This window comes from Corvus kubaryi, unplaced genomic scaffold, assembly GCF_017639235.1.
Source record: "Corvus kubaryi isolate FWS band 111438036 unplaced genomic scaffold, C.kubaryi_AGA036_p1.0 37395, whole genome shotgun sequence".
In the NCBI taxonomy this organism is placed as follows: Eukaryota; Metazoa; Chordata; class Aves; order Passeriformes; family Corvidae; genus Corvus; species Corvus kubaryi.
The window spans coordinates 4,309,027-4,334,200 of record NW_024581134.1 but is presented as its reverse complement, the minus strand read 5'-3'; the positions used below and the strand labels follow the sequence as shown (position 1 = coordinate 4,334,200).

The 25,174-nt window shown below is 53.5% G+C and overlaps 1 protein-coding gene and 1 long non-coding RNA gene across 3 annotated transcripts in view; one reads left to right on the top strand and one right to left on the bottom strand.

Annotated features, from left to right (window-relative positions):
- Positions 1-17,504, bottom strand: part of LOC121670271 (gamma-aminobutyric acid receptor subunit beta-4) — a 70,983-nt gene extending 53,479 nt beyond the window's left edge. The window contains exons 1-2 of one of the 2 annotated variants that reach the window (XM_042040221.1): positions 16,476-17,504; positions 12,557-12,645 (exon numbers count right to left, since the gene is read on the bottom strand). In XM_042040221.1, coding sequence (XP_041896155.1) covers positions 12,557-12,645; positions 16,476-16,555 — 169 coding nt within the window. In that variant the 5' untranslated portion in view covers positions 16,556-17,504. The remainder of the gene's footprint in view (positions 1-12,556; positions 12,646-16,475) is intronic. The other variant, XM_042040220.1, reaches the window with a different exon arrangement.
- Positions 16,827-18,774, top strand: LOC121670272. Its single transcript, XR_006018095.1, has 2 exons — positions 16,827-16,899; positions 18,240-18,774. It is a non-coding gene; the product is annotated as an uncharacterized LOC121670272 (long non-coding RNA).
- Positions 18,775-25,174: the final 6,400 nt, after the last annotated feature.

Here is a 25,174-nt window from a genome sequence, read left to right as displayed (position 1 = left end):
GTATTTAACCATGTACCAGAACACACTCACCACAGGCAGCTTCCCCAGCTCAGAGCAGACCAACCCCCAGGACTCATCACAGCCGCAAAAACACTCTTTATAATGCAATCCCTCACTCCACCCCCTGAGGTGGGATGGCCACAATGGCCCACAGGTGAGGTCATTCAGCAGTTTTCCCTGCTGGCAGCTGGGGAAGTTCCTCCCGAGCTGCCCACTGGAATGTCTCACTTCTCACCTGCCCACTCAGGGCATGAAGGTGCTGACCCAGCTTTTCAGTGCTGGGGCTTTTCTGGCAATAAATGTTTTCTCCATGGAGGAGCCTCTCTCTGATGTGCACCAGAAATATTCTCCCCCAAAGCAACTGCAGACCTGGCCTGGACTATGGGGAGTGACCTGTCTGGGAAAACACTCTCACACCTTACCCAATCCTGAGCCATCTAATCCCCTTAGCTGCAAATGAGCTGAGCCAAATTAATTCAAATGGGTTAACACAAGCTGCTCTGTTCACATCAAATCCATTTCTCTGTCTTGGAAGTGTTTGTAACAACAACGAAATACCTGGACTTGTCATTTTTATCAAAGTGACAACAACAAGGTGTTTTCTCTTTTTTTCTTCCCTGTTTTCAAATTTTTTTTATGGGTTAGTCACACTTCCTCATCACTGTTTACAGACTGTTGTCTTTAAAGGATACCACAGCATGGAACTCCTGGATTGAATCCAGCTGGACATGCCCAGCATGTGGGGAAAAAACAAAAGGAACACGATGGCCAGGTTGGGACAGGCTAAACTTGCACAATGCCCAAGGTTTACACTCAGGGGCAGTCAGGACAATTTACAGGGCAAGTATTGAAAAAATGGAGTGAATCAGGCCTGAAAATATCATTACATCCACAGTAAATTCTTCTCTGGTTAGGAATCACGAGAAACAAAGCACACACACAAGAACAAGCCTCCCTCTTTCCAAATGTTATCCATGGGATGATAACTTTCCATCCCTTCGTTTCTGAGGCTCTTGGATGGGCTTTGTTCAGGTGGTCCTGCCCTTTCTCCACTGTCTGAAGACAGGGAAGGTCTTATGAAATTCGGTGGTGACCAAGAATTGCAAGAGTTTAGTAGGAAAAATAATTCTAAGATACCCGCTTTGGAAAGATTGCCGCCTGTGCTGGTGTTTCCATTATTTCAGCAAGGGTTGATCTGCAATAATATCTGGGACAAAAGTTGCCTTTTACCCCAGAACCTCTTTATTAAAACATAAAACTAGAGTCCCATTTGCTCACCAAAATAATTGCTTTCACTCAGGATGCATGGATGAGCGAATCTTGCAGAGCTTTTACATATATATTCATCTCCAGCAATTCATCAACACAATAAGCACACATTATTAACTTGAGTACTCATCAATTCCTTTTTTTCTGGAGCATCCAATACTAGCAAGGAGCTAGTGTGCAATAGGGAAGAAAAACATGTAGGGGAACTTGTGATAAATGTTCTATTTTTGCTGTGAAAGGAGGATAAGAGGAAAAATTCAGCTCATAGCCTTCCCTCTCCCTCACTTCCAAAAATTTCCTGCCAAGCTGAGATCCTTCCCCAGGGGCCAGGAGAGTGGGATTTTCCTTCTCCAGGTGACATCTGTGACCTGGGTGGCCTCCTCTCCTGGCCTGACAGCTTCTGATGTTTCACCCAGAGCTTTGCCACTGCCACGGGCAGCCCCTTTTTATGCATCACCCATTGAACTGCCCTTGGGCGTGGCTTTTCCTATGGCACAAGGTTCCCCCAGCCTGGAGATGTCACCTGCTGTGGTCTCAAGAGGTGTGAATTGTCTCACTGTGAGCAAGAGAAGAGTAAGAAGTACTCCAGGTAGCTGAGGGGGTGCGCTTGGAAAGATCTGCTGGCCAGAAAAACCCATCCTGGCTCTGCAGCACAGAGCTGTGGAAGAGGAAGGGACACTTTGGTGCTCTCCCAGCTCAGCTGACTGTCCCAAAGGCGAGCACGGGGTGACCAAGTGTCACAGGAACCAAGGCAGTCACCCTACATCTTCCACTGCCCTTGGGCTGTGCCACAGATAAAAGCCCACCGTGGCTTTTAGTGGCTGAAATGGCTCTGCAGGCTCAGAGTGGAGCCTCACGTGGGGACAGGGAAGGCTCTGGTGTCCCTTCCTGCTGACAGCCCGTGGGGGATTCACTAGAGGAGCACAAGAGTAAAGCTGAAAGCAGTGCAATAGCCAGGGCACCCTTCCTGGTTTTCCTGCTCTATGACATGATCACACACAGTAAATATATTTTCTGCCACATACATAAAGGGGTTCTTTAAACATTCTGCCAATGATCAAAGTCACAAAATTTCAGGTGTTCTGGGAGAGGGTGTTGAGGAAAGTCCTTCTGCTTCACCCATCAGAAGGGGAGCTATTTGTGGCCAAGATTAGCGCCCATTAATTAAGAGCCTTTCCTATGTCTATACCACGGCATTTCTCCACGCCAACAAGTGGGCTCACCTGCCTGTTCCCTGTGGGGATTCCACAGGACACCACATTGCAGGAAAGGGCACACCTTGGTGACCAAGCAATGGACCAGAGCTCTGAAGGTGCTTAGGTCTGTTCTCACAAGTAAAGAGAATAGCAGGAAGCAGAGCTTCCCAGTGCCATGCTGTGGGTTTTTGCCATCACTCCCAAAAAAATGCCCCCTCTTGGTGTCCCCGAGGTGTAAAATGGCCCCAGTGGTGGCCCATCCTCCCCCAGGTGGTGGGGAAGATTTGTTAGTCAATATTTGCACAGCACAGGAGCCTTGCTGCTATCTGTCGCACAGAGCCCCTAATACCACCCGAGAACAAATTATATTTGTGCATAATCAACATCCCATCCCGCTCAGCCCTGATTTGAGATTCCTTTTTGGCGAGTGATGATGTCCAGGGCACAGAGAGCACAGCTTGATTTGCAGAGCCCAGGCTGAGCTGGCAGAGCTGGCAGGTAGAAATATCTTGTTTTGACTGGTAAACTGAGCAAGTTTGACATGGAAACCACTGAGGGAGAATAAATATGGAACAACAAGATGTAATTTTACAGAGTCTCTCTTCCTACTAGAACTACACTCGGAGCTATCCCAGAGCTGAACTAAGAGGTCCCGAGGTCTAGGGAGGGGAATTCTGGACACGGTAGGTTGGGCTCACCCCTGTCACAAGCATGGACATCTCTGAGAGCACAATTATTTAACAGCAGCATTGCTGCAGGACTGCAAAGAACAGGAGAAACAGGAAGGGGAGGGGGGAAAGATAAGAGGAGAAAAAGAGTTTTTAGCTGTGACACAGAAGCAAGGATAAATGCCACAGCCAGAAAAACAGCCTATAGGAACAGCAGGATCGGTGCTTCCCAGCCCAGCCTGACATTCCCACTCTGCTCAGACCAAACATCCCAGGGGGAAGGGACAAGAGCTCTGCTTCCTTCCCTTTTGTCGGAACAGGATCAATCCCTGGATCTCCAGAAAACCTGTTCAGCTGACCGTTGTGTTCATCCTCCAGGGCTCCACCATCCACCACTGCCCTTTCTCACCCACGTGATGTGAATTCCTCTGAAGGACCTTGTGCCTTCATTAAGCACCTCGTTTGTCTTGTCCACCTTTCTGGTCATGCTTTAACAAGTGCATGATATTTCACATGAAATATCAAGACGTAAAAACCTCCAGCAAGAGCTCTCTGCAAGAATGGATTTTACAAACCAAGCACTGTCAGTACCACCAAAAAAAACCCTCTTACATCCAGCCAGCCTGACACTGTAGCAGCCTCCGACTTTTTTTTCTTTGAACCAGACATAGGTGAGAAAAGTGACGTGCACACACAGAGTCTCTTTCACACAGCAGTAAAACTACAGCACGTTTCTTGGCTTTTGTATTTCGTGTTATATGGATTAAAAATATTTCTCTGCCTAACTGGGATACTGGGAGTCTTAGGAAATGAACGATGCAGGTATGTAAAGCTACTCTGATGAACAGCTCCAGGGCAGTGGAAATATATTTTGAGTAACCAAAAGGACTTCTACTAATGGATTTTACACTCCTTTCACATCTTGCTTTCAGTGGCAGCCCCTCGAAGGCAAGTTTCCTGGCAGGAGTAATCTCAGAAATGGTGAGTGTTACGTTGATGTTTGTCAACGAGGAAGATGGGTCCAGGTGATGTGGCAAACATCCTCCAGACTGGCTGTAAATAACAATCTGCTTTTAGGCAGTTAATTAATTAAGAAGTATTGGAATTATTCTGTCTAATCAGTTACTCGAATGCATTGCATCTTGCTGTAAAAATTTATGACTAAGGGTAGAGGCAAAATTCCTGGAATAAAAGCTTAGTTAAAACGATGATGACATCTTGGTTTTAAGAGAGATCTTTGCCATGGACTGCTCCAGCAGGGCTGGAAAGCAGCTGTGTCAGGGCCTGAGCAGAGCTGCAGGGAGACACTGCACCAGCCAAGGGGGAAAAGGAAGCAGAAGAGCAACCAGATGCATTTATCCCACACAGGCGTGGACATAAGCATGAGAATCAACACCTCCAGTTGCAGTGGAAGGACATTGGAATGGATGACAGCAAAACTTCGTGTTCCCCACTGAACACCAAATGCTGAAAACCAGGCAGAGCTCTGTGGCAGGCACGCAGCTTGCCCAGTAACCCAAGGCCAATTTGACTCTGGGCTGAGACTCAGGGGAGCTCATCTCCGTTGCTGTCTTCTCCCAAAACTGCCTCCACTGCTCTGTGCCAGAGATTCCTGTCTCGGAAGGAGGATAATAAGTGTGGCCACACACGAATGCACAAGTGTGTCCAACGTGCAGCAAGAGGTTCACAAGCTCTGTCACACGGGAGGAAGGGACTTGTCTAATATCCTAAAACTTTAGTGCCCTCAAGAACCAAATCGTGAAGAAAACAAAATGGATGAAGGTTAGGTGGAAGGATGCCCACTGCTGAATGGACGTTGTGGAGCCAGTTCTTAATTAAACTGTCCACAGCATCCCTGCTCATTCCCTTCCCTTGATTGATAGAGGCTGGATTTGCAGCAGGGCAGCACTGGCAGTGGGGTCCCTGCCTGCCCTGCAGTGAGCCAGGGGGAAGCCCACAGGAAAGGGAAGATGTTTTTGTGGCTGAGCCCTGTTCTTCAGGACTGGATGTGTCACAGGGTTCCTATGTGCTCCATCCTCCCCGAGTCACCCAAAGCTCACAGATTTCGGTGAACTCTGTGCGTCTCTCTTGGGGAGCTGGGGCTGAGCGCTCACAGCTGTGGCTGAAATCAACAGGAGCGGTGCTTTGACCAGGCAGAGCCTGGCTCCAGTGCTGCCAAGCATCCTGGAAAATCACATTTTCACTGGGCAGCCCTCAGCAGGAGATACCTTTGTCTTCTCGGGGGGGAGGTGTGAACATGCTCCTGCTGTACTGGTGTGCTTCACAGCAGTTATAAAAGCAGCTGATGCTGTGTGGACAGCAGGTCTGAGCACAGAGCAGCCAGCAAAGCACAAGTCCAAGATGGATTTTGGCTGCTCAGTCACAGGTTTGCATCAGGCAATCACCTCGACCCACCCTAATCACCTGCTGTGGCCACCTCAGCTGTCCCCACTGCCATGCTCCCAGCCTGTCCCCCTCTGGAATGAAGGGAATGAGAAACACCAGCTCCATGTGTAAATGGCATCTCTGATGTGCTCTGTAGGGCTGCTCAGGAGGAAGCAACTGTTGGACCTTGCCTCCTGATGCACCCTCACAAATACAGATCCCTGGAGAAACCCCAGTCCTGGCTTTTCTGAAGCCTTGTGTGTCTGACTTTACAGCCTCCGAGTCCTTTTCACAGAATGTATTTGGTATAAAAAGAGCAAAGTGAAAAAAATAGAAATTCCGTCATGTGGCAATGTGTTAACATCCACATATGTCCCAAGAAGGACGGGATCCTTTCATTTCCTGCCACTTCAGTTAATGAAGTAAGACACAACAGCAGGAGGTTGTCATCTTCCTTCTGGATTAGCCCTAGAGAGGACGTGACCCATGGTCTGGAGCCAGAAGTCACATAAACTGGGCAGGAATGAGGGCTGCACAGCTGCAGCCAGTTTTACTGACCAAGAATGGCCTTTTCTCAATATTCTTTACTCAGGAAGGAAAGGGGGACTGCTGACAGCCCTAGCAGGTATCCACCTTCCCTTTGGCCTTGAGTGACACTGGGGTTTACAGACTTTCCAGACAGCTTCTGTCTCTCCTTCTCCAATTAAATCCTTTCCCAAGCCTGATCCATGATTACCCCTCTGCTTTCAAACCCAGAGCTGCTCTTCTGCCCAGCCACGTTATGGGGGCAGAAGGGCGACATTTCCTGGTGGAGTCAGGCTCTGTGAAAGTGCAGCATTTCAGGTTCACCCCGTGCCCAACTTTGGGTAGGGAAGGAGCTGTCCCTGGTAGGACAAGAGCCTTTCCTGCTAAATCTCAATTCTCTGTCCCAAAAGAGCTGGCTCAAGGCATCTCAGAAGCAAAAGGAAAATTGAATCTGGCTGCTCTGAGATTTAAACATTTTTTTTGCCACAGAAGAGGAGGGGAAGAGGGCTGGAAAGCTGAGAGCTAGAGCCTAGAAAGGCAGGTGAGCAGCTCCTGTGGCACCCCAGACAGGCAGCCCAGGACCAGCCCCCACTGCCCTCTTCCAGCCCCACACCCTGGTCCTCCTGCAGCAGCATCACTGCTCTGGGGTGCTGCTTCACACCCCAGAGCAGCCCTTGTGCCAGGTCTGGTGGCCCAGCGACCCACCTGCTCCACATGCACAGGGGCCAGCCCTGCTGTAGGCGCCGCCGGTTTCATCCCCCAACATTTTAGGACAGGAAAAAAAAACCCCCAGCATGTACACGCCTTGGCTTGTTCTCAGAAATTTCTGAATCATTTTTCCTGAGATTTCCCCCCCTCCCCTTCCAAAGTCCAAAGCAAGCTAGCTGCCTGGAAAAAGCCACCACCCGACACCCAGTGGGAAACAGGGACGTTTTCGGGAAGACTTTACCAATACCACCAGCCTTGACCATGGAAGACACCAAATTCCCTTTCCTTCCAGCACAGGACCACTAAGAGCAGCTGTTTCCCAGGCACACAGGGCTGGTGGGCCAGGGAAATAACACAAGCCCCCCCATCCCCTGCTGCATCCGTGCCAGCCGGCGCAGCCCCGCCAGTTTTGGAGCCCTGAACCACTGACGATGCTTCACTGCAACACTTTATGCATCAGCAATCATTTATTTTTACAGTTCTGCGTTTCAAGTGATGCTGTTACACAGGGAAAGGCTGAGGATTTCACCCCCAGCTCCACTGAATTTGAAGTGACCTTTGAGGGAGGAATACTGGGGAATAAACAGGACATGGGAGCAGGGCTGGGTCCCGAGGAGGGTGGAGGTGTGATGGAGCAGGGAGGAGCTGAGAGCAGGAGGGGCAGGGGACAGGAAGGAGGAAAGCCAAGATGTTGCAGCTAAGGAGGGTTTTGGATGTCCCAGATGAAGGCGATGAGAGCTGGGAAGCCAGGTCCATGACCAGAGCCGATGAGGAGCAGGACACAGGCTCATTTCAACCCAAGACCCCTCAAGTGCTAATTTTCTTTAGGGAAGTTTGAATTAAAAATGGGGCAGGGAAAGCTGCTGGCCCCACAGGCATGAAAACCCAGGATTTACTGTGCAATCCCAAGGGCTTCACGGTCATTCTGTTTTCACCAGGCATTTCCAGACACTTGCACCCCCCTAGGAGAAACACCAGGAACCCTGCACTCCAGGAGGGCTGGCAGCACGGAGCAGAGAATGCCCTCACCTTGCTTCTGGCTACCAAGATCTGCAAATGATGCTGGAAAGCCATAAAGAAACATCTGCTTGAAACTCTTGCAAAGTTTCGGGCTGGAAATGTTGCACCAACAGCGAGCAGCTGAGTCACGAGCTCAAGTGGGATCTTCCTGCCATTCCTTCACTGCCTTCTCTACCCTGGGGCAATATGATCTTAGTTTGCTTTCTTTTGCTTTTTTTTTTCCTTCCTTTTTTTCTCCTATGGAACTAATGCTTCTGAAAGTGAGTGCCTAAGAGCACTTACAAGAGCCAGGGCGCTGCTCTGAAAGTTCCCCGCCTCCCCTACCCGTGGCTCTGCAATGATTCCCAGACATTATCTGCAGCATCCCCTGCTCACCCAGCCCTAAATCATGAGCACCCTGCTTGCCTCGTGGTGTAATTAGCGTGCTACACAAATCACCCCCCAGACTGTCCATCCCTCAGGGCCATCTGGATGGCTCCCACCTGTGATTTCATGTCAGGACGTTGTCCTGTCCCAAAGACCAAAAGGCCTCTCTCTGCGTTGCTGCTGCTCTTGCAGTACCAGGACAAAGATCTCCCTCTTGGAGGCCTGGCTGCATCGTGCTCCTCCCTGCAAATCCCTCCTGGAGGATGTTCCAGATCCTTGCCACAACCCTGGCCAGACCCTGTGGACTTGCTTTGCCATGACTCTGTCCTGTCCCTTCAGTCCCAGGCCCTCTCCTGTATCAGCCCTGTGGTCCCTGCATGTCCCACCCTGGCACCGTCCCACATCTCTCCAGCGTGGTGTGACACTCAGGGCTTGGGGAATGTAGAAACCTGAGAGAGGCCTGTCCCTCAGGCTGCTCCCACCTAACCAGGGTAGCTTTCTGCTGGAGTTGCTCCCAGATTTCTCCATCATCTCCACGCAGCTCCAGCTTTCCCCTTTGGTGTCCCCCCACTGAGCCCAGCTCCCCAGGTGAGCACACGGCACTCATTGCCACGGCACCACCCCCGAGAGCCGACCTGCTCATCGGCCTAATGGGTTTCCAAGGGGGTGGGGGGAGAGGGAGGAGAGCGAGTGGCTGATGCTTCTCAGCCACTCAGCTCAGCCCAGAGCTAACGAGGCATCTCAAAATTAAAAAGTGAACTGCAATCCCCAGCAGGTCTGTCCTCCTTTTGGCATTAGGCGGAGTTCTCTTTCTCAAAAAAAAAAAAAAAAAAAAAAGAAAGAGGACTGGGGAGCCGTGAGTTGTGTTTGGAGCTGTGGAAGCATCCTGGGCTGGGTGGGGGTGCTGGGATGGGCCTTGGGGCTCTCTTAGGAAGAGTGTGAGGGGCAAGAACTGCCTCACCATGGCAAAGGGTGCATGGGAACAGGCTTTTCCACGTGCCTTCCCATCCAAAGGCACCCAGTTCCTCCTGCTCTACAGGCAGCAGCCATGGGTGAATGGAGGAGGCACCCCAGGATGGGCAGGTGGGACGCTGTGCTCAAGGCTGGCAGGGTGGGCACAGAGCAGGGTGGCTGCCACTGATGTGGGGCAGGATGGCAAGAAGGAAACAACACTGCTGCAGGAGGAAAACACGGGGAAAGCAAGCAAGAAAGAGCAGGGAAGGGAGGAAGAGAAGCCAGACTGATTTATTGCTTTTGTGGGTTGCATTTCTCATGTGGGAATCTGTCTGGGAAGGATCCTGCTGTGCCCACACCTCTGGGGAGCCCAGCACTGGCTGCTGTGACCTTCCTGCCCCCAGCACCTCATCCTTGAGCCACAGAGAGCTGAAGGCTCTGCATTAGAGGCACAGCTCACCCTGGCACACGGGCAGCTGCATAGCAGCTGCTTTGTTCCAGTCCCCTCCACTCGGGCAGACAGCTGCCTGTCCAGCCAGACCCTCTGGTCACTGCTGGCCAGCCCTGAGACAGCTCTGTGACATTCCTCCAGGGCACACGGCTCCCAGCAGGACCTGCCACCCTTCCGAGGTGCTGCCTTGGCTATTCCCAGCTCGTGCTAACTGGTGTTCCCAGGACGGGAGCACAGGTGGGTGGTGGGATTGTCTCCCCCAGCAGAGAGGGCTTACACACATTTTGCCCAGCTGGAAGGCAGAGGAGGGGTGGCAGGACAGTCCCCGTGGAGCACAAGGCTGGAGAACTGGATACTGGAACTGGAGCTCAGCCCAGTCCCACACATCCCTGGGAGACAGCAGGGCTGCACACACACAGGTTCCAGGGCTTTGCCCAAACCGTGCCTCTTCCATAGAATCACAGAGCATCCTGAGCTGGAAGGGACCCACAAGGATCATCCAACTCCTGTCCCTGCCCAGGACACCCAACAATCCCACCCTGTCCTTGAGAGCGTTGTCCAAGTGCTCCTGGAGCTCTGGCAGCCTTGGGACCATGCCCATTTCCTGGGGAGGCTGTTCCAGGTCCCAGTCACCCTCTGGGGGAAGAACCTTTTCCTAATATCCAAGCCAAGCCTCCCCTGACACAGCTCAGGCTGTTCCTGTGGGTCCTAGCGCTGTGCCAGCTGCACACAGTTTACTGGGGAGAACTTCACCATCTCCACAGCAGGACTATGGATGAACTGAGAGCCACACAGACACCTCCTGGCATGATCCCACTGGATTTCTCCTAGAAATGGGTTTGATCCAAAATTCCAGAGAGCTGGTGAGCTCTGGGTACAGCAGTGGTACAAGGAAACTTCCACCCCTTTCCCCTGGGCTAATAACACCAATGATCTCCAGCTTCCAAACCCTTGTGTCAGCCCAGCTGGAAATGCTGCAGGAATTTTGCCTGGATAAGCTTGTCCTCCGGGGGAGGGAGCCAGGAATGCTGATAGTTTGGGCATCCCTGCACCACAAGCACCAAAGGTGCTCCCCACCAGGACCTTGCTCTCGTGAGCAAAGGGAAAGACAAGAAAGGGTGAAGGGCAACAGCGAGGCCATTACAGGGAAGGGATTTATGGTCATAATTCTGTCTCTTTGCTTGAGTGAGGAGAAATGCAGCTTGTGCTTTGGGAATTCAGAGTAAAATCAAATAAAACGCCACGGTTGCCCAGCCCCATCCGTTCTGCAGCCCGGGAGGACGCGGCGCCTGCCGAGCCCAGCCCGAGCACCGCACAGACCTGGCAGGGTCAGCAGAGCCGCCTGCGCCGAGCCCCGCACCGAAGGAAGGGCTGGGCCCTGTCCTGGATGCCCTGGGGACCTGGAATCAGGGAACAGAACCTGCTGGACCCCCAGCCCAGTGCTCCCCTCTGCTCCGTGGCTCTGCGGAGCCAGCTCACCTCCTGCTTCACTGTATCATAATCAGCGCCGTGGCTTTACACCGTGGTTCTCTTCCAGTTTTATGTCATCTCCACAGTTCTCCCCCTCATAAAATGTGACTGCACCAATTTCTGTGATCAGGGCTGGCCAGGTAGTAGGGACATTTCAGAGCCTTTAAATCAAAGCCAGCCATATCCCATGTTCAAAGGAACGAGGGAAGAGGGGGAACCCCTGTTTGCCTGCAGAATGCTGCACCCAAAGTGTCTCCCCACTGCAGTGGGGTGACCTTCCAGGTGCTCCTGAGCACCACGGAGAGATGGGCATCATCTCCCCCAGCCCAGAGCCCTCCCTGGTGCCCCCAGGCAGCGCTTGGTGCTGCCACCTGAAAACCCCTGTTCCACCACAGGGTAGAACAAGGAGATGAGGACAGTGGGGACGGTGTTTGTGGGGATGGAAGGGAGTCTCTGCTGAAGGGTACGGGGTGGTCAGTGCATGGGGCAGGTCTGGGGGAGGTACAGGGAAATCAGAGGTTTCGATAGGTGGATTTATTCATGGGAAACTGCAGTACACTGGGGTGCATCCAAAACCTGATGAAATCAGTGAGGCTGTTCCTCCACTCCCAGCTTCTAGGAGCTATGGATCAGCCCTGTTGGGTGAAAAGTCCTCCTTTGAACCACCAAATATTTGGCCTCTCTTCTCCTAGAGGCACGAGCCTGTTTCCCATCAGTCCTATGGAGAGGGACACCTCGGTGTGCAGCTGTCCTCCTGTGGGCCGAACATCCCTCAACCCCACACATCTCCTCACGAGGAGGAAATAGCATTGCCCAAAAACTACCTAAAACAGCCAAGCTTGGCAGGTTGAGATCAGAAGTCCTCAATCCCCCTCCCTGTGCAGTCAGCTGTGCCTCTCCACTGAAGAAATGGACCTCAACCAGACCTGGGAACATGGCAGTACCCAAAGGTTTTCCACGTTTCATCTCCCCCAGGCCTTTGTGGTTCTCCTGTTTGCTCACAGGAGCCAAGAGAAAAATTGCAGATCCTTGCAGCTCCTACTGAATGGCAGTCAGGCCACCAGCTCCCCAGGGAATATTTTATCCCACACTGTTGCTGAGGGGGCAGCCTTGCAGGCCAACCAACAGCCCCACCAGCAATCACCTGGACCCTCTGCAGGGAAAAGAGCCAAAATATGTGGCATTGGGAGCAGAAATGGAGGAAGGATGACTTGTTGGCTGTGATGGAGGAAAGCTTGGAGTCAAGGAAGAGCTGAGTGTCTCTGCTGTGGCAAAATATCCCCAGAAACGTCACACCACGGACACCCGAGCTGTCTGCAGAGATGGGTGATGCTGGAAGGAGAGGAGCCAGCGAGGGGAGAAGGAAAAGCAGGAGGGGTGAAAGAACTGGGAGGGAGAAGGCAACAAGGACATGAGGGCTGGGGTTGAAGAGGTCTGGTGGGAGCACTCCCTGGGGTCTGTGCGTGCTGTGAGTGGCCGAGGTGCCAGCACAGACACACAAGAGCAGCCCCTGCCCCGCTGCCCGCGGCCGGCCCTCTCCGTACCTCCAAAGTCAGGCCTGAGGCGGACGTCATAGCCCTTCAGCAGTTTGTCCACAATCTCTTTCACCACAGAAATATTTCCAGTGGAGGGGCTGAAAGACAAAAGAAGAGAGTCCTCGTCATCCCGTGTGGCACCAGGCACCTCAGCATCCTTCAGAGCACCTCAGCCATGGGCAGAGCCTCTCTGCTTTCTCTCTCACTCGTGTTTTCTGTCCTTGGCACAGCTCTCAGCCCCCCAGCTTCCCACAAGCCCCACACAGGCCCCTACCAGGGCCTCTAAGCCATCCTGGGAGGTGACTCAGAAGTGTCGGCAGTGTTCTGGCTCCTCTTCTGCAGCTCACCCTGACTCCAGGGTACCCCAAGCCCCATCCCTTGCTACTCCCTCTGGTGTAGGCACCCCAGGGGTCTGCCTGCTGCCCCCCTCAATGAGCACACTCTCTCTGGCCACTGACCCACACACCTGGGGGGCTTCACTGTGCCCTGCCCACAGAGGGGTGCACAGACACGCACAGGCAGAAATTGTCCTTTCTGTCCCCCTGGGCTGTGTGTGGGGCAGCTGCAGCCTCTCTCTTGCAGGTCTCACTCCCCTTCCTCAGCCACACTGGGCTCTTGCTCTGGGTCTTACATCACCCAGCACAGACCTGGCATGTCCCAAGGTCCCCACTACACAAGTGGCCCCCAGCAGGCACCCTGCACTGTCACACACCCCAGTGCCTCTGCTTCTCACTGCACCCAGGGGTTTCTTCAGATTATTGAAGCAAACGAGGAAACAATGCTCCTTTTTCTCCTGTGGCCTCAATATACAGCTGATCTTTGCCGTGTAAAAATTCAGTTTCTGTCACTCAGCATCACCGTGACTTCTTAGCAACGCAGATCAAGAGGCAGAGACAGGGAAGGGGAGTCCATCTTCCCCTCTGTGTGCCAGAGCAGCAATCCTTTCCCTCCCAACCCTTTAACCTGCACACAGAGGGGGGCAGATGTCCTCCCTGACACCAATCCAGCCATCACAGCGAGAAGGGAGTTCCTTCTAAAATCAGCCCAAGAGCCAAACCAAAACTGAAGGTGGGAAACCAGAAAGCAGGGCATGCTAAAAACATTGGACCTATTCAGTGCCGCGGGGTAGATCAGGTTTTCTGCCTGAATAGCCAGCCTCTGTGCCACCCTCGTCCCCTGCTTTGCATGAGAATGCAGACCCTGCCGCTGACAACTGCTGCTCTTTGCAGTCACCCACCACAACAGCATGTCTCCCTGTCAACACCGCCTCCCACATCCATCCAAGTCAACCTGGAAAGCTGCACCACGGCACTGCCTCTGCCTGGCTGGACAGCGGGGCTGGCGCTGGGCATGTCCGTGTGTCTGCACACAGAGACAGACAGACAGACAGGCGTGCTCTCCTGGCTGCACGGAGGGTGTAGGGACTCCCTGCCGGTGCACACAGACACACAGACACGGGAGAGCACTGGGTGCAGCTACAGAACGTGCACAGATGTGTGTGACCACATCCCAGCCAGCGGCTGGAGGTGACTGGAGGTGACTGGAGGTGATGGTGGGTGCAGACCTTGCTCTGCTGGGTTGTGATGAGGCACTGGGCTGTGGACAAGATTTATGAGGAACACAGAAGTGAGCGTTTGTGGGTGCCTGAGGCTGGGTTCCCCGGTGCCCAGACTCTCCCTAGGGGTGTGGGTGGAGGTGTGTAGGACCCCCTCGGAGCCTGGGAATGTCTCAGGGCTCTGGATGTGCAGGGATTTCTCAACAGGACAAGGATGTGCAGATGTGAGACAGCACTCAGGCCCGGCTCTGGTGCATGGACAGCCAACGAGCCCTTGTGCTGGCAGGGGAAGGGGGCTGAGCTCCAGTCCTGAGCATGCTGCTGAGAGTGGTACAGCTCCTCCTTCCACGGCTTTGATCACTGGGAAAAGGCCAGAGAGGTGTGTGCAGGTGGGCATTTTCACAACACCGTGTCCAGGCTTGCAAGGTCCGCTTGAGCCTGAGGATTTCCTTGCAGGTGTGTGAGGTTTTGCAGCATGCAAAACACAGTCCTGTCACTGAGGACTGAGAGTGTGCACCAGCATTTGTTCACCTCTAGACAGCCATTCCTAGGTACACAGATTTCCGTAGTCGTAATATGGACACTGTGCATTTCTCAAGGGATTTAGACACCTCTGTTTGGCTTCCTACAGGGCATAAACTCAGGAATCTGCGTTACCCCCTTAATATAGGCAGGGAAATTGAAGTAGAGACAGCAAACAATGTGTCAGGGGCCCTGCAGGAAGGGGCAGAGTGGGAAGAGGGCTATGGGGACTCTTTCCTCCTCATCAGCTACAAGTTGGCCTAGTGAGGGAATAAACCGACATCATGATTAAGGACAAGGTCTTTTGCTTCCCAGTGCTCCCTTTGATCCAAAAAGCCGCATCCCTCCCACTGAGGAGGCGAGCCGTGCATTTGCCCAGCTGTGGGCGAGCAGCTGCATGTCAGTGCTATTCCTGGCAAATGTGGGTCTGCATCCGCTCAGGGAGCACGTACAGCCAGCCTGTGAACTGAATTCCGGAGTGCTGTGTCCCTGATTCTGTGTCAGTGGGCATGTGCTTTGCATATCCACGTACACTTGCAGCCAAACATCTCCATACCAGCACCCCGTGCTGCTGGCTGGGGTGTGTAGGAGTAGCTGGAGGCTCGTGCACATGGAGAGTGTTTTGTCTCCGAGCTGTGCACGGATCCACACGCAGGCTACGGGTGAAAATCAGTCCTGGACACACAAACACACATGCAAGGGCACACGTCTGAGCAAAGGGGGTTGCCGTGGGCTTTAAATGTCACACATTTGCTTGGGCAGTGCCTCCCGAGCTGCCTGCGTGTGTGTCCCCACACAGCGGGACCACGCATGAATGGTGTGGGCAAGGTGGGCGCGCGCCTGCGCGTGTGCGTGTTTATAACTATGGGAACACAAATCTGGGCATCCACAGCCCTGCAAGGACCTGCATGTGTGCGTCGGGAGCGCGCTGCTCCCCGTGCATGGCTGAGCAGGGAGACGCCGCAGCTCCCCCCCGCCAGCGCGCACGGACAGGCGCACCTGCCCGCAGGTGTGCGGAGGGAGGGAGGGAGGGCGAGCACGGCAGGCAGCGCTGCTCCCGTGTGGGAGAGCAGCGGAGGAGCGAGCAAACAGGTGTGCTCCGCACACCTTGGCCAGGCTGGATGGGCGCCCGCACCTCCGGAGCGCTGCGAGCGCTCCGGGCATGGCCCAGGAATAGCTGCAGCCTGAGCAGGCAGGGGATGGGTGCCAGCAGTGCCCCGGTGCCCCGCAGGGCAGGTGAAGCTGCGCGCTGTCGGTGCGGAGTGACCCGCGGGCGGGCGCGCCCGGGCGGGCACGGATGGCTGCGCACACGCAGGGACGGATCCGGATGGATGGCACCCACGGAGGAGGGTGTTGCGTGCCATAAATCTGCGCGGAGGCACGGCCGTGGGCATCGCCCCCGGAGCTCCGCAGAGCCGGGGCTGTGGCACAGCGCAGCTCGCTCGGATGAGAGCGTGGCTGCGTGTGCAGGCTCGGGCACGGCCAAGGCAGCCTGTGCCGGGTGCGTAGCGCAGCTCCGGGGCTCCGGCGGCTCCTGCGGGCACCATGTTCCCCAGCAAAACCCTTCGTTTGGCCATTTTCCCCCGGGTTGGGGAGGGGGACACACACACACGCGCGCTGCGAGGTGGGCTCCGTCCGCAGAGTCTGCTCCGTATCTCATGTATGAGCATCCCTCCTCCCCCCAGGAGGACAGGAGCTGGGGAATAACAATAGCAGACGGCAGGGGAAGCGATTTGGGGAAAGAACCCCCTCCCCTTTCCCACATCCAGATCGATGGAGAAAACCCCAAACAAGACAAGCAAGCGCTGTGCCAGCCCCCCCGTCCCTGCAGCCTGGGATCGCAATCCTTACCTTTGCGCACAGCAGGCGAGACAAAGAGCTGCTAAAGCAGAGACAATTCCACTCAATCTGTCTGCCTGAAATGTCCACATTTCCACAAAGACGAAGGATGAAAAAAAAAATCTTTGGAGGGGAGGGGAAGGAAAGATGGATCTTCTGAAATCCCCCTCCAAAAAAAGGGGGGGAGGGAAAAAAGAAACCAACCCCCCCCCCAGTTAATGATTTCCTAGGGAAAAAGAATAATGACAAAAAACTAAAAAATGAGGGGGAAAAATACCCCCCCACTCCTTCAGTGCCAGTCAAAGAATTCGTTTCTTCTTCCTTTCAGCATCCTCTCAACAAGAGACATCCTCTGGCAATGGAGAAAATCCCAAGAGAAAGAAAAATAAAATGCCCCCAAAATGGGTTCAGCAAAATGTGAAATCGAATCTCACAGGTACGCGGCAGAAGAAGAAGAAGAAGAAGGAAAAAATTACAAAAAAAAAAAAAAGAGAAAAGAAAAAGAAAAAAAAACAACTCAGTGTCCCCTGAGCACTCCACTTGGATTATTTTTCCTCCTGCTCTTTTGCCATCCGGTTCTGCAGATGTTGCATGGCTCCTGCTACCCACCTTCAGCGAGGAGGAGGAGGAGAAAGAGCGCGCGTGTGTGTGTGTGTGTGTGTGTGAGAGAGAGAGAGAGAGAGAGAGAGGGAGGACGTGTGAGTTTTCGAGCAATATGATTTTATTCTGGATTTTACCTACTTGCTCCCCCTTCCTCTTTATTTTCCGAGGGGGGAAAGGGAAGCCACGCAGCCCCACTGTGCAGGTATTTTATTTTAGGGAAATCTCAGGCTCGTCACTTGGGAGGTTTGGGGCTTTTTGTGAAAAGGCTGAAAAAAAAAAATAGGGAAAACCAAATGCAGCCCGGTAAATAATAATACAAAAAAATACATATATGCATGTGTAGCAAATAAATAAATCCCTGTCTGCCGAAAGCGCTGCTCTCGCAGGGAGGGCTGGATGCCTCCCTAGCGCTGTTGCCGCAGCTCCTGTGGAGTTTTGCTGCTCATTGCAAAGTCACAAGAGGAGGGGAGGAGAGAGGGAGTTTGTGGCTGGGGAGGGGGACTCTCCGGACAAATTGGGATCCTGACGTCATGGCTGACAACATTAACCCCTGCTGGCTTGCAGAGGGGATGGATGAGCGGTTTTGCTGTGGTGGATTTTTGGGGTTTTTCCCCCAGGGAGGTGGGCGGGGGGGAGATGATGGGAAAGGTGATGGCATTTTGGCAAGCCGGGGGCTGTGCCTGGGCAAGGGTGGCTCAGCTGCGAGCGCTGATGGGTGCTGTGGTTGCCTGAAACACTGTCATCAGCACAGGCTGAGCTTCCTCCTGCAGCCACTGAGATAAAAAATAAGGGGATTTACTCAGAATGTCTCCATGCCACAGAGCAGAGTGGCCTGGTGGCCTCCTCCGGGGGCACTGGGGAAGATCTGGAGGCTCTGGTGGGGCTGGAGACTTCCCCAGGCTGGGGAAGCCCAGTTCAGGAGGGATGCTTAGCTCTCCCTGAAGGATGCTGCGTTATGCATACAATGGAGTTTGTGGGAAAAGGGAGCCTGAACTTCCAGAAATGCTGCTGGTGCTGGGGCTTTGCCTGCTGGAATGGCAACAGCCATTGAAATCCTCACAGTCTCCTGTGCACCAGCCTCTGATCTTGGCCTTAAAAAAGTAATATAATTAAGGAACCCGACATCAGGCATGCAGTAATGTACTACCATGAAGGATTTTTTTTTTTTCCTAGGAAAAAGAAGAGATCCAGCAGCATTTTGAATGCAGAGCAGAAGCCATGGCTCCAGGAGGAAACATCCAAGCTCTCACCACCCTGGATGCGATCTCCTCTGCAGCTGCCTGGCAGCCTAGAGCAGCCCCTCTGAGCAGATAAGTCCTGGTTTGCACCTGTGTCTCCAAAGCCCTCTGGGACAAGGGAGCAGAATGTGTCACTGCAGCTGGGCAGGACCAGGTCCAGAATGCCTCTGAAGGGGCACAGGGCAATGTCCAGCGGCCACCGAGCAGCTCCTCTGTCCTGCCCTTCCCTGCAGAGAGATCTGCCCAGCCCAGCCTGGGAGAATCCTTCTCTCTGGAGTTCCTAATGCTCCTTTCCCTCATGCTTGGCTTGGCTCTACATGGTTTCCTCATCAGAGGCACGCCACAGATCGTGTGCTCCCAATCTCCTTCTCCCAAAAGGCACAGTGGCGAGTGACCTTTCTGAAGAGCTTCCCCCTTGCAGGCCAGGCAGGGCTGTTGCACTGCAGAGACATTAAACCAAGGAAAAGCTGTGTGGTGTGCTGTCCTGTCCTGGTGTCGCTGCAGGGAGGTCCTGGGGGCAGTGAACATGTGGGGCTTGTGGGGAAAAAGGAAGGCTCAGGGAAGGTTTAACATCTACAATGAGGCTGTGCTACAATGGGAGGGTATAAGATCTTCCCACCTGCTGCTGAGGCTGGTGGAAAAGGTTCTCTGCTTGGTTTAGCACCCAGACCACCCCTGCTTGTCCAGACTTAAGCAAATTAAGCTCAGAGCAGTGATCTCCACTGCCTTGTCAAAGCCCAAAGCAGGTAAGTGGCACTTGTCACATGCCGGTGAATGTGTCTGCCCGTGTGGACTTTCACTGCAGGCCACTCACTGTGGCCTCCCACAGGGAATCCAGGGTGTGGGGATTCCACTAGGACACCCAGCTGTGGCTGGTGATATTTCACTGCATCACAGCCCAGAACGAGCCTGTCTGCCTGGGCTCCCAGTGCTGCCCGACCACTGTGCCCTCAGGTTGCTCCTGGGCTTCCACACGCCCGATGTCACAAGCAATTCATGCTTTGCCAGCCCCCCCCAGGAGTTTGTGGCTCCCTGATTCCTGTGGCTGAGAGGTCCATGGGAGGTGAGCCGAAGCAATAGAGTTTCTCCAAAATCCTGTTGAAGAACAGGAACCAGCCCAGCAGATCTGGACCTGCAAGATGTCCCTGTGTGCCCGTGCAGCACCGGGATCCCTGAGCCCAGGGTGAGCTGCCTGGTGCCATCAGGTGCTGGCTGTTGTACAGGTCCAGCATTTACCTCCTGTGCTGCTGCCAGCCCACAGAGCTCCCGACAGCAGTGACTTTCTGAAGCACTTTTTCTGATTGAAGCTGCTGGGCACCAGGGAGGAGCTCCTGGGGAGATGAGAAGCATTTGCCTCCTGGCACCAGAGGCCCCGTTTAGCCCTGCCCGGTCCCTTTCCATTCTGGCCCCTTTGCTCTGCTCTCTCCCACCAGCTATGATTGCATGATGTTACTGGCAGGAAAGGTAAGTGGAAAGCAAATGTCAGAGGCATACATGAAGAGGAAAAATTATGCTCACAAATGGTGACATTTGTGCTTGCAAGTTCACCCAGTCGGGAGCAGAAACCGTGTCACACGAATTATCTGACCACTCAGCCACAACGGGAAACTTTGGAAAAGCTGACTGCTTGGCAGGGAATGCATCCAAAGGAGCTGTTGTGTGCTCCTCAAGAACCCACCTGGAGCCACGTTCTGGAATAAAGGACCGCTCTGGAGTTAGTCACCCCTCTCTGCTGGGTCTCAGGAAGGCTGATCACAGTGGTGCATGACCATGCTCACTGAGGGGATTGTTCCTTGCCCCCCGGAAGATGGGCATCCTCAAGCCCATCTCAGCACCCCAAATGCTGTGTCTCCCTTCCCTGCTGGGGGCTCTCTGCTCTCCAGTGAGGGCCCAGTGATGGGTTTTTCAGAAGTTCACGTTCTGAGCCTGCAAATGTCTGTGAGAGGCTGCTGGAGATGCCATCCTGTGGCTGTAACCACCCTGCAGAGGCCACAGAGCATCGTGTTCATGGCCATTTGCTGTCCTCCACTATGAAATCACTCCTTTTCACTCTTCTCTTACTTGTTGCTCTGCTGCACAACCTCCACACCCTGGTGTCCCTTCTTATCCTGTGGCCACTGCTGACTCCAAGTCCCAAGTGCTGCTTTTCTCAAGGGCTTGCCATCAAGGTGAAAAATCTCCCTCATCCCCTCTCTCAGCCAGCTGGAGAGCTGGCTCTTCTGTCCAGCCAACAATTCCCAGCACAAGATGGTTGTTCTTCTAAAGCAGGAAAAGGACAAGAGTGGAGAAAGCAAAAGAACTTTTGTTAAACCAGAGATGTAATGAAAGTCCTGCAGAAAAGGAGAAAATACTGCCTTAGAGCTGGCATTTTGGTGTAGAAGGTAGAAAACAGCCTGAAAGTAAATGAAGTGCACCTCATGAGGTGGAAATAGAGACAAGCAGAGGCCAGGGGAGTTTTGTCACCTGGCCTAGCACACAGCCTCTGTCTCCTGCTGCAGCTGCATCCAGGACTGAGCTCACCAGGTCAAAGAGCCTTTGCAATTCCAGTCCCAGGTTCCTGCAGGAAAGGTTTCCCTCAAGTTGTCCTACAGGACAAGCGCTCCATCATCAACCACAGTGCCATCTAAACTCGCCCAGGTGCTGGCAAGGAAAGACCACAGGTCACAGCCCTCATGGACTGGTGGGGCTGACAGCTACCAGCAATGGCTTGGGCAGCTGTGACTCCTGTTTTGGAGACTCTGCATCCTCTGATTCACAAATGCCTCTCTGCTTGGACACACCATGTGCTGGATGTTACATATCCCCGAGGAAATGCCTCAGAGTGCACTCACAGGGTCTTTGTCGAGTTAAAGATCCTTCACCACTTTGCAAGGTAGTGCAGACTGGTCCAGAGGAAGAGGAAATGTTGACCATTCTTATGAACTGTGAATGGAGGAAATGATGAGCAGAATTTGCCTGCAGTCCTGTGTGTCCTGTGCGCTCAAATCTCTTTAAGTGGAGCAGGGAAAGGGTGGTGGGAAAGGAGAAAGGATTGTCCATGGAGGTGAGTTCATGCACCACCTCCCATTCCAGCCTGTCTTTAAGCTTAGGAGGCTGCAGACAATGTTTAGGTTGGGTTTTCCTTCACTCAGGGAGTGCTCTGGCCGAGCAAAGGTGCTTTGGTTCTGAGAGTGCAGAAGTGCTGTGCTGGCTGTGGTTGTTGATAGCTGTGGTTGCTGAGGATTAGCTCTCGTGCCTACAATGAGAGAACATCACTCCCAACGCCACAGCCTCCTCCTGCCATGCACAGACAGTCTGCAGGGTGACAGTGACACCGTGCTGAGCCTGGGGCAGGAGGACAGCCTGCTGCAGCCACACCCGAGGCGGGCCATGGGGAAGGCAGCCTCAGGGCTGAGGTGTGAATCCATCCCCTGAGTGCTGAGGGATGCAGAGCCCCAGCCCCGTGAATCCGTGTCTGTCTGTAGGTCCCCTGGCTGATTTTCTCTTTGTGCTTCCATGGTGGTGCTCAGGAGCAGCAGTGATGCCCCTTGGGACTGGCACTTCTGATCATGTTATGACCGGCAGTGTGAAGGGCACAAGGCAAGGAAAAGGCCCTTTGGCCCCTGCAGACAGTTAGGAAGTGCCAAAAGATGCCTCCCTGCTCATCACTGTTAGTGATGGGATCTGCTCTGGCACTGAGGGCCGGGCCCACGTGCCCCATTAGGCCTTCCCATCTCAGAGGGTGCAGCACCTCTCACTCCTAGGGATGCTCCTTCCCACCTGCGCCAGCAGAGAGTCCCATTCTGAGTCAGAGCTCCTGGTCTGAGTCATGGAGCTACAACAAAAACATCTGGAAGCAGCAGCGGAATGGATTACAAGGATCTAGGTAAAAAATTCCACTCCTGACCACCACATGGAGGTGAGGATGGTTTCAGCTCCTCTTTCTCCCTCTGTCCCCACAGCTCTCCCATCCCGAGGAGGGCCAGGGCTCAGCACCAGCACCCAGGAGGCAGGAGGAGCTGAGAAGCCCAGCTGCTGGTCCCTGCTGGCTGCAGGGACAATGTGTTCCCAGAGCAGGTGCCACCTGCCTCCTCCAAAAGCCCTGCAGCATCCACCACCTGCGCCAGGGGACACTGCAAAGGTGACAAGAGAGGGTCCCTGGGGACACCTGCACTCCATTCTTCTGTCAGCCTCTGGGAGTCAGGCCCAGATCTCCTGGAGTCCTCCTGTGTGTTTATCCCGTGACAAAGCTCATGGTGTGTCCTGCACAGGCAATGCCCCTTCCTCCAGGTCACGGATGGATTAAATTGGACGGGACTGGGGCCAGTAGCGACCCCTGGGGAACAGCACCAGTTACAGGCCTCCAGCTGGACTCTGTGCCACCATCAGAACCCTCTGAGCTCTGCCACTCAGCCAGTTCTCAACCCACTGCCCAATCTCAACCCCTCAATCTCCCCACCCTCACTACGAGGATCTTGTGGGAGAGTGTCAGAAACTCTGCTGAAGTCAGGGCAGACAGGAACCACTGCTCTCCCCTCATCCACCCAGCCATTCCATCCCCGAAGGCTATCAGATTGGTCAAGCATGATTTCCCCTTGCTGAACCCATGTTGACTACTCCTGGTAACCTTCTCTTCCTCCACATGCGTGGAGATGACATTCAGGATGAGCTGTTCCATAACCTTTCCAGGGATGGAGCTGAGCCTGACTGGCCTGTAGTTCCCTGGGTCCTCCTCCGTGCCCTTTTTGAGGACTGGAGTGACTGGGCTTTTCTCCAGGCCTCAGGTACCTCTCCTGTTCCCCCTGACCTGTAACTGTGATGAGATTATGGCTCTGTGACCACACAGAGATCTCTAAATCTTCTTGTTTATCCCCCATGCCATGTGCATTGGTGCACAGGCATTTCAGAGAGCTAATGGAGCATGAACGTTTCCAATAAAGGGTGCAAGAGGAACCCCTAACCTGTCAATCTATACCCTTCCAGTGTCACACGGTGCCAGGGAGCTGCTCTGCTCAGTTGCTTCCCTGGAGCAGATCAGGACCCCCTTAACCATGTTCTGGATCAATAGGTCCCCACTGGTAGTGCCCCATTCCCAGCTGGGAGGTTTCTGACTTCCCAAATTTGGTCTCTCTCAGTTTTGACTGGACACCTAAGCCAACTTGCAGGCTTCTTTCTGTGGTGGAGGCACTGCTGAGTCCAGCTTTCAGTGTGGAGATGCAGGAGGACACATGCAAAATGTGCTTTCTGAAGGCATGTCCAGCTCTGGGAGAGGTGTGCTTCCTTCCTCTAGCACTCCTCCTGCCCAGGACAGGGCATTTGCAACACATTCCCACTGGGAACACCATGTGTGCCCCTCCTTAGCTCAGCATTTCATGTGGGATAATTCACATGGGCTTTTCCACGGTGCTTAACCACTGCAGTGGTTGCAGGAGGCTTTGGCTGACAGCTCTAAACAGGTGGCTGAGCGCTGAGTGACTTTTATGACCTGAAAAGGGTGATAATTGTGCCAAAATTTGCTCTCAGGAGTGTTATATGGCTGTCATGAAATGCAGTTTGTGCATTATGGGTTGGGAGACAGTGAGACGTGTCCTGCTCCTGAGATGGATCTGACAGTCCATCAGCCCGCTGACAACGAGCAATCTCGGGTCATGCCTCAACTTCTGGAGCCAGTTCAGCATTTGGAGCTGGGAAAACAGAACTCCTGTGTAATTACACAGCCCTGTGCAGCCTGAGGGTGGGACAGCTGTTCAACAATTCCCTGTGGGAGACAAGGATCATACCAGGGTTTCCCACCACTCCAAGTGGGGCTGTGCCCGGAGGGAGCCACTGCTTTCCAACAAAACTCAGTGTGTGACTTCCCAAGTGCCAAACTGGCAGATGGGGAGGTGAAGAGAGGAGCTGCAGCTCCTCCAGTGACTGCTGGAGACCCCTCAGACCTGCCAGCGAGGCAGGTGAGGTCCCTCTCTGGAAGAGTAGGAGAAAAATCCCCTGTATCTGCAGTTTGTTTGGGAGCTTGGGAGTGCAATCCATGTGATGCTGCGTTGCCTGGCAACAGGCCGAGAGTGATGGAGCACAGGGCAGGTCTTCTCCAGGCTGGGGAGCAGCAGCTCCAGGCACGGTGGCTGCCTGTGCATGTGCAGGGAGCTGAGGGAAGGGGGAGAGGGACTTGGAGTGAAGACACGATCACAAAAACATATGGAGAACCAAGAGGGAGATAAAAGTGTAACTGAGGGGAGGAAGAAAGAGAGAAGTCAGGGAGGGGAAAGGGAAAGGAGAGCCCAGAGAGGACACCTGGCCACTCAAGGAGCTGCAAAGACTCCTGGCTGTCACCTCCCAGGGACAGCTGCTGTCTCTCCTCAGGTGTGTCCCAGCTTTGACATAAGAACTGCAGGAAAATGCAGTTCTCCTCTGAGCACCTGTAGTGACTCTTCACCTCTGAGGGATTCATTCCCACAGTCCTGCTGCCCTCACAACCTCAGACAAGTCTGGAAGAGGAGTGCACTGATTTGGGCTGAGGGAACTGTTCTGAGCAGTGATCATCCACACAAGGCTGCACTGGGAATGGCACCAGCTCCCAGAGAAATCCCTGGGAGGGTCCCACTCCCAGTTAAACTGTTTTGAGGGGGAACTTGGGCTAAGGGGTCAGGCAGGGTCAGCACAGAGATTGTGAATCTAAGCTTAATTTCCTTTCCCTGGAAATAATAATAGTGGTTTGGAAATAATAATAAGAATTTTTAAAACAAGAAAGAAAATTAAAAGAGAGAGAGAAAGAGAAGGAAGGAAGGAAGGAAGGAAGGAAGGAAGGAAGGAAGGAAAGAAGGAAAGAAGGAAAGAAGGAAAGAAGGAAAGAAGGAAAGAAGGAAAGAAGGAAAGAAGGAAAGAAGGAAAGAA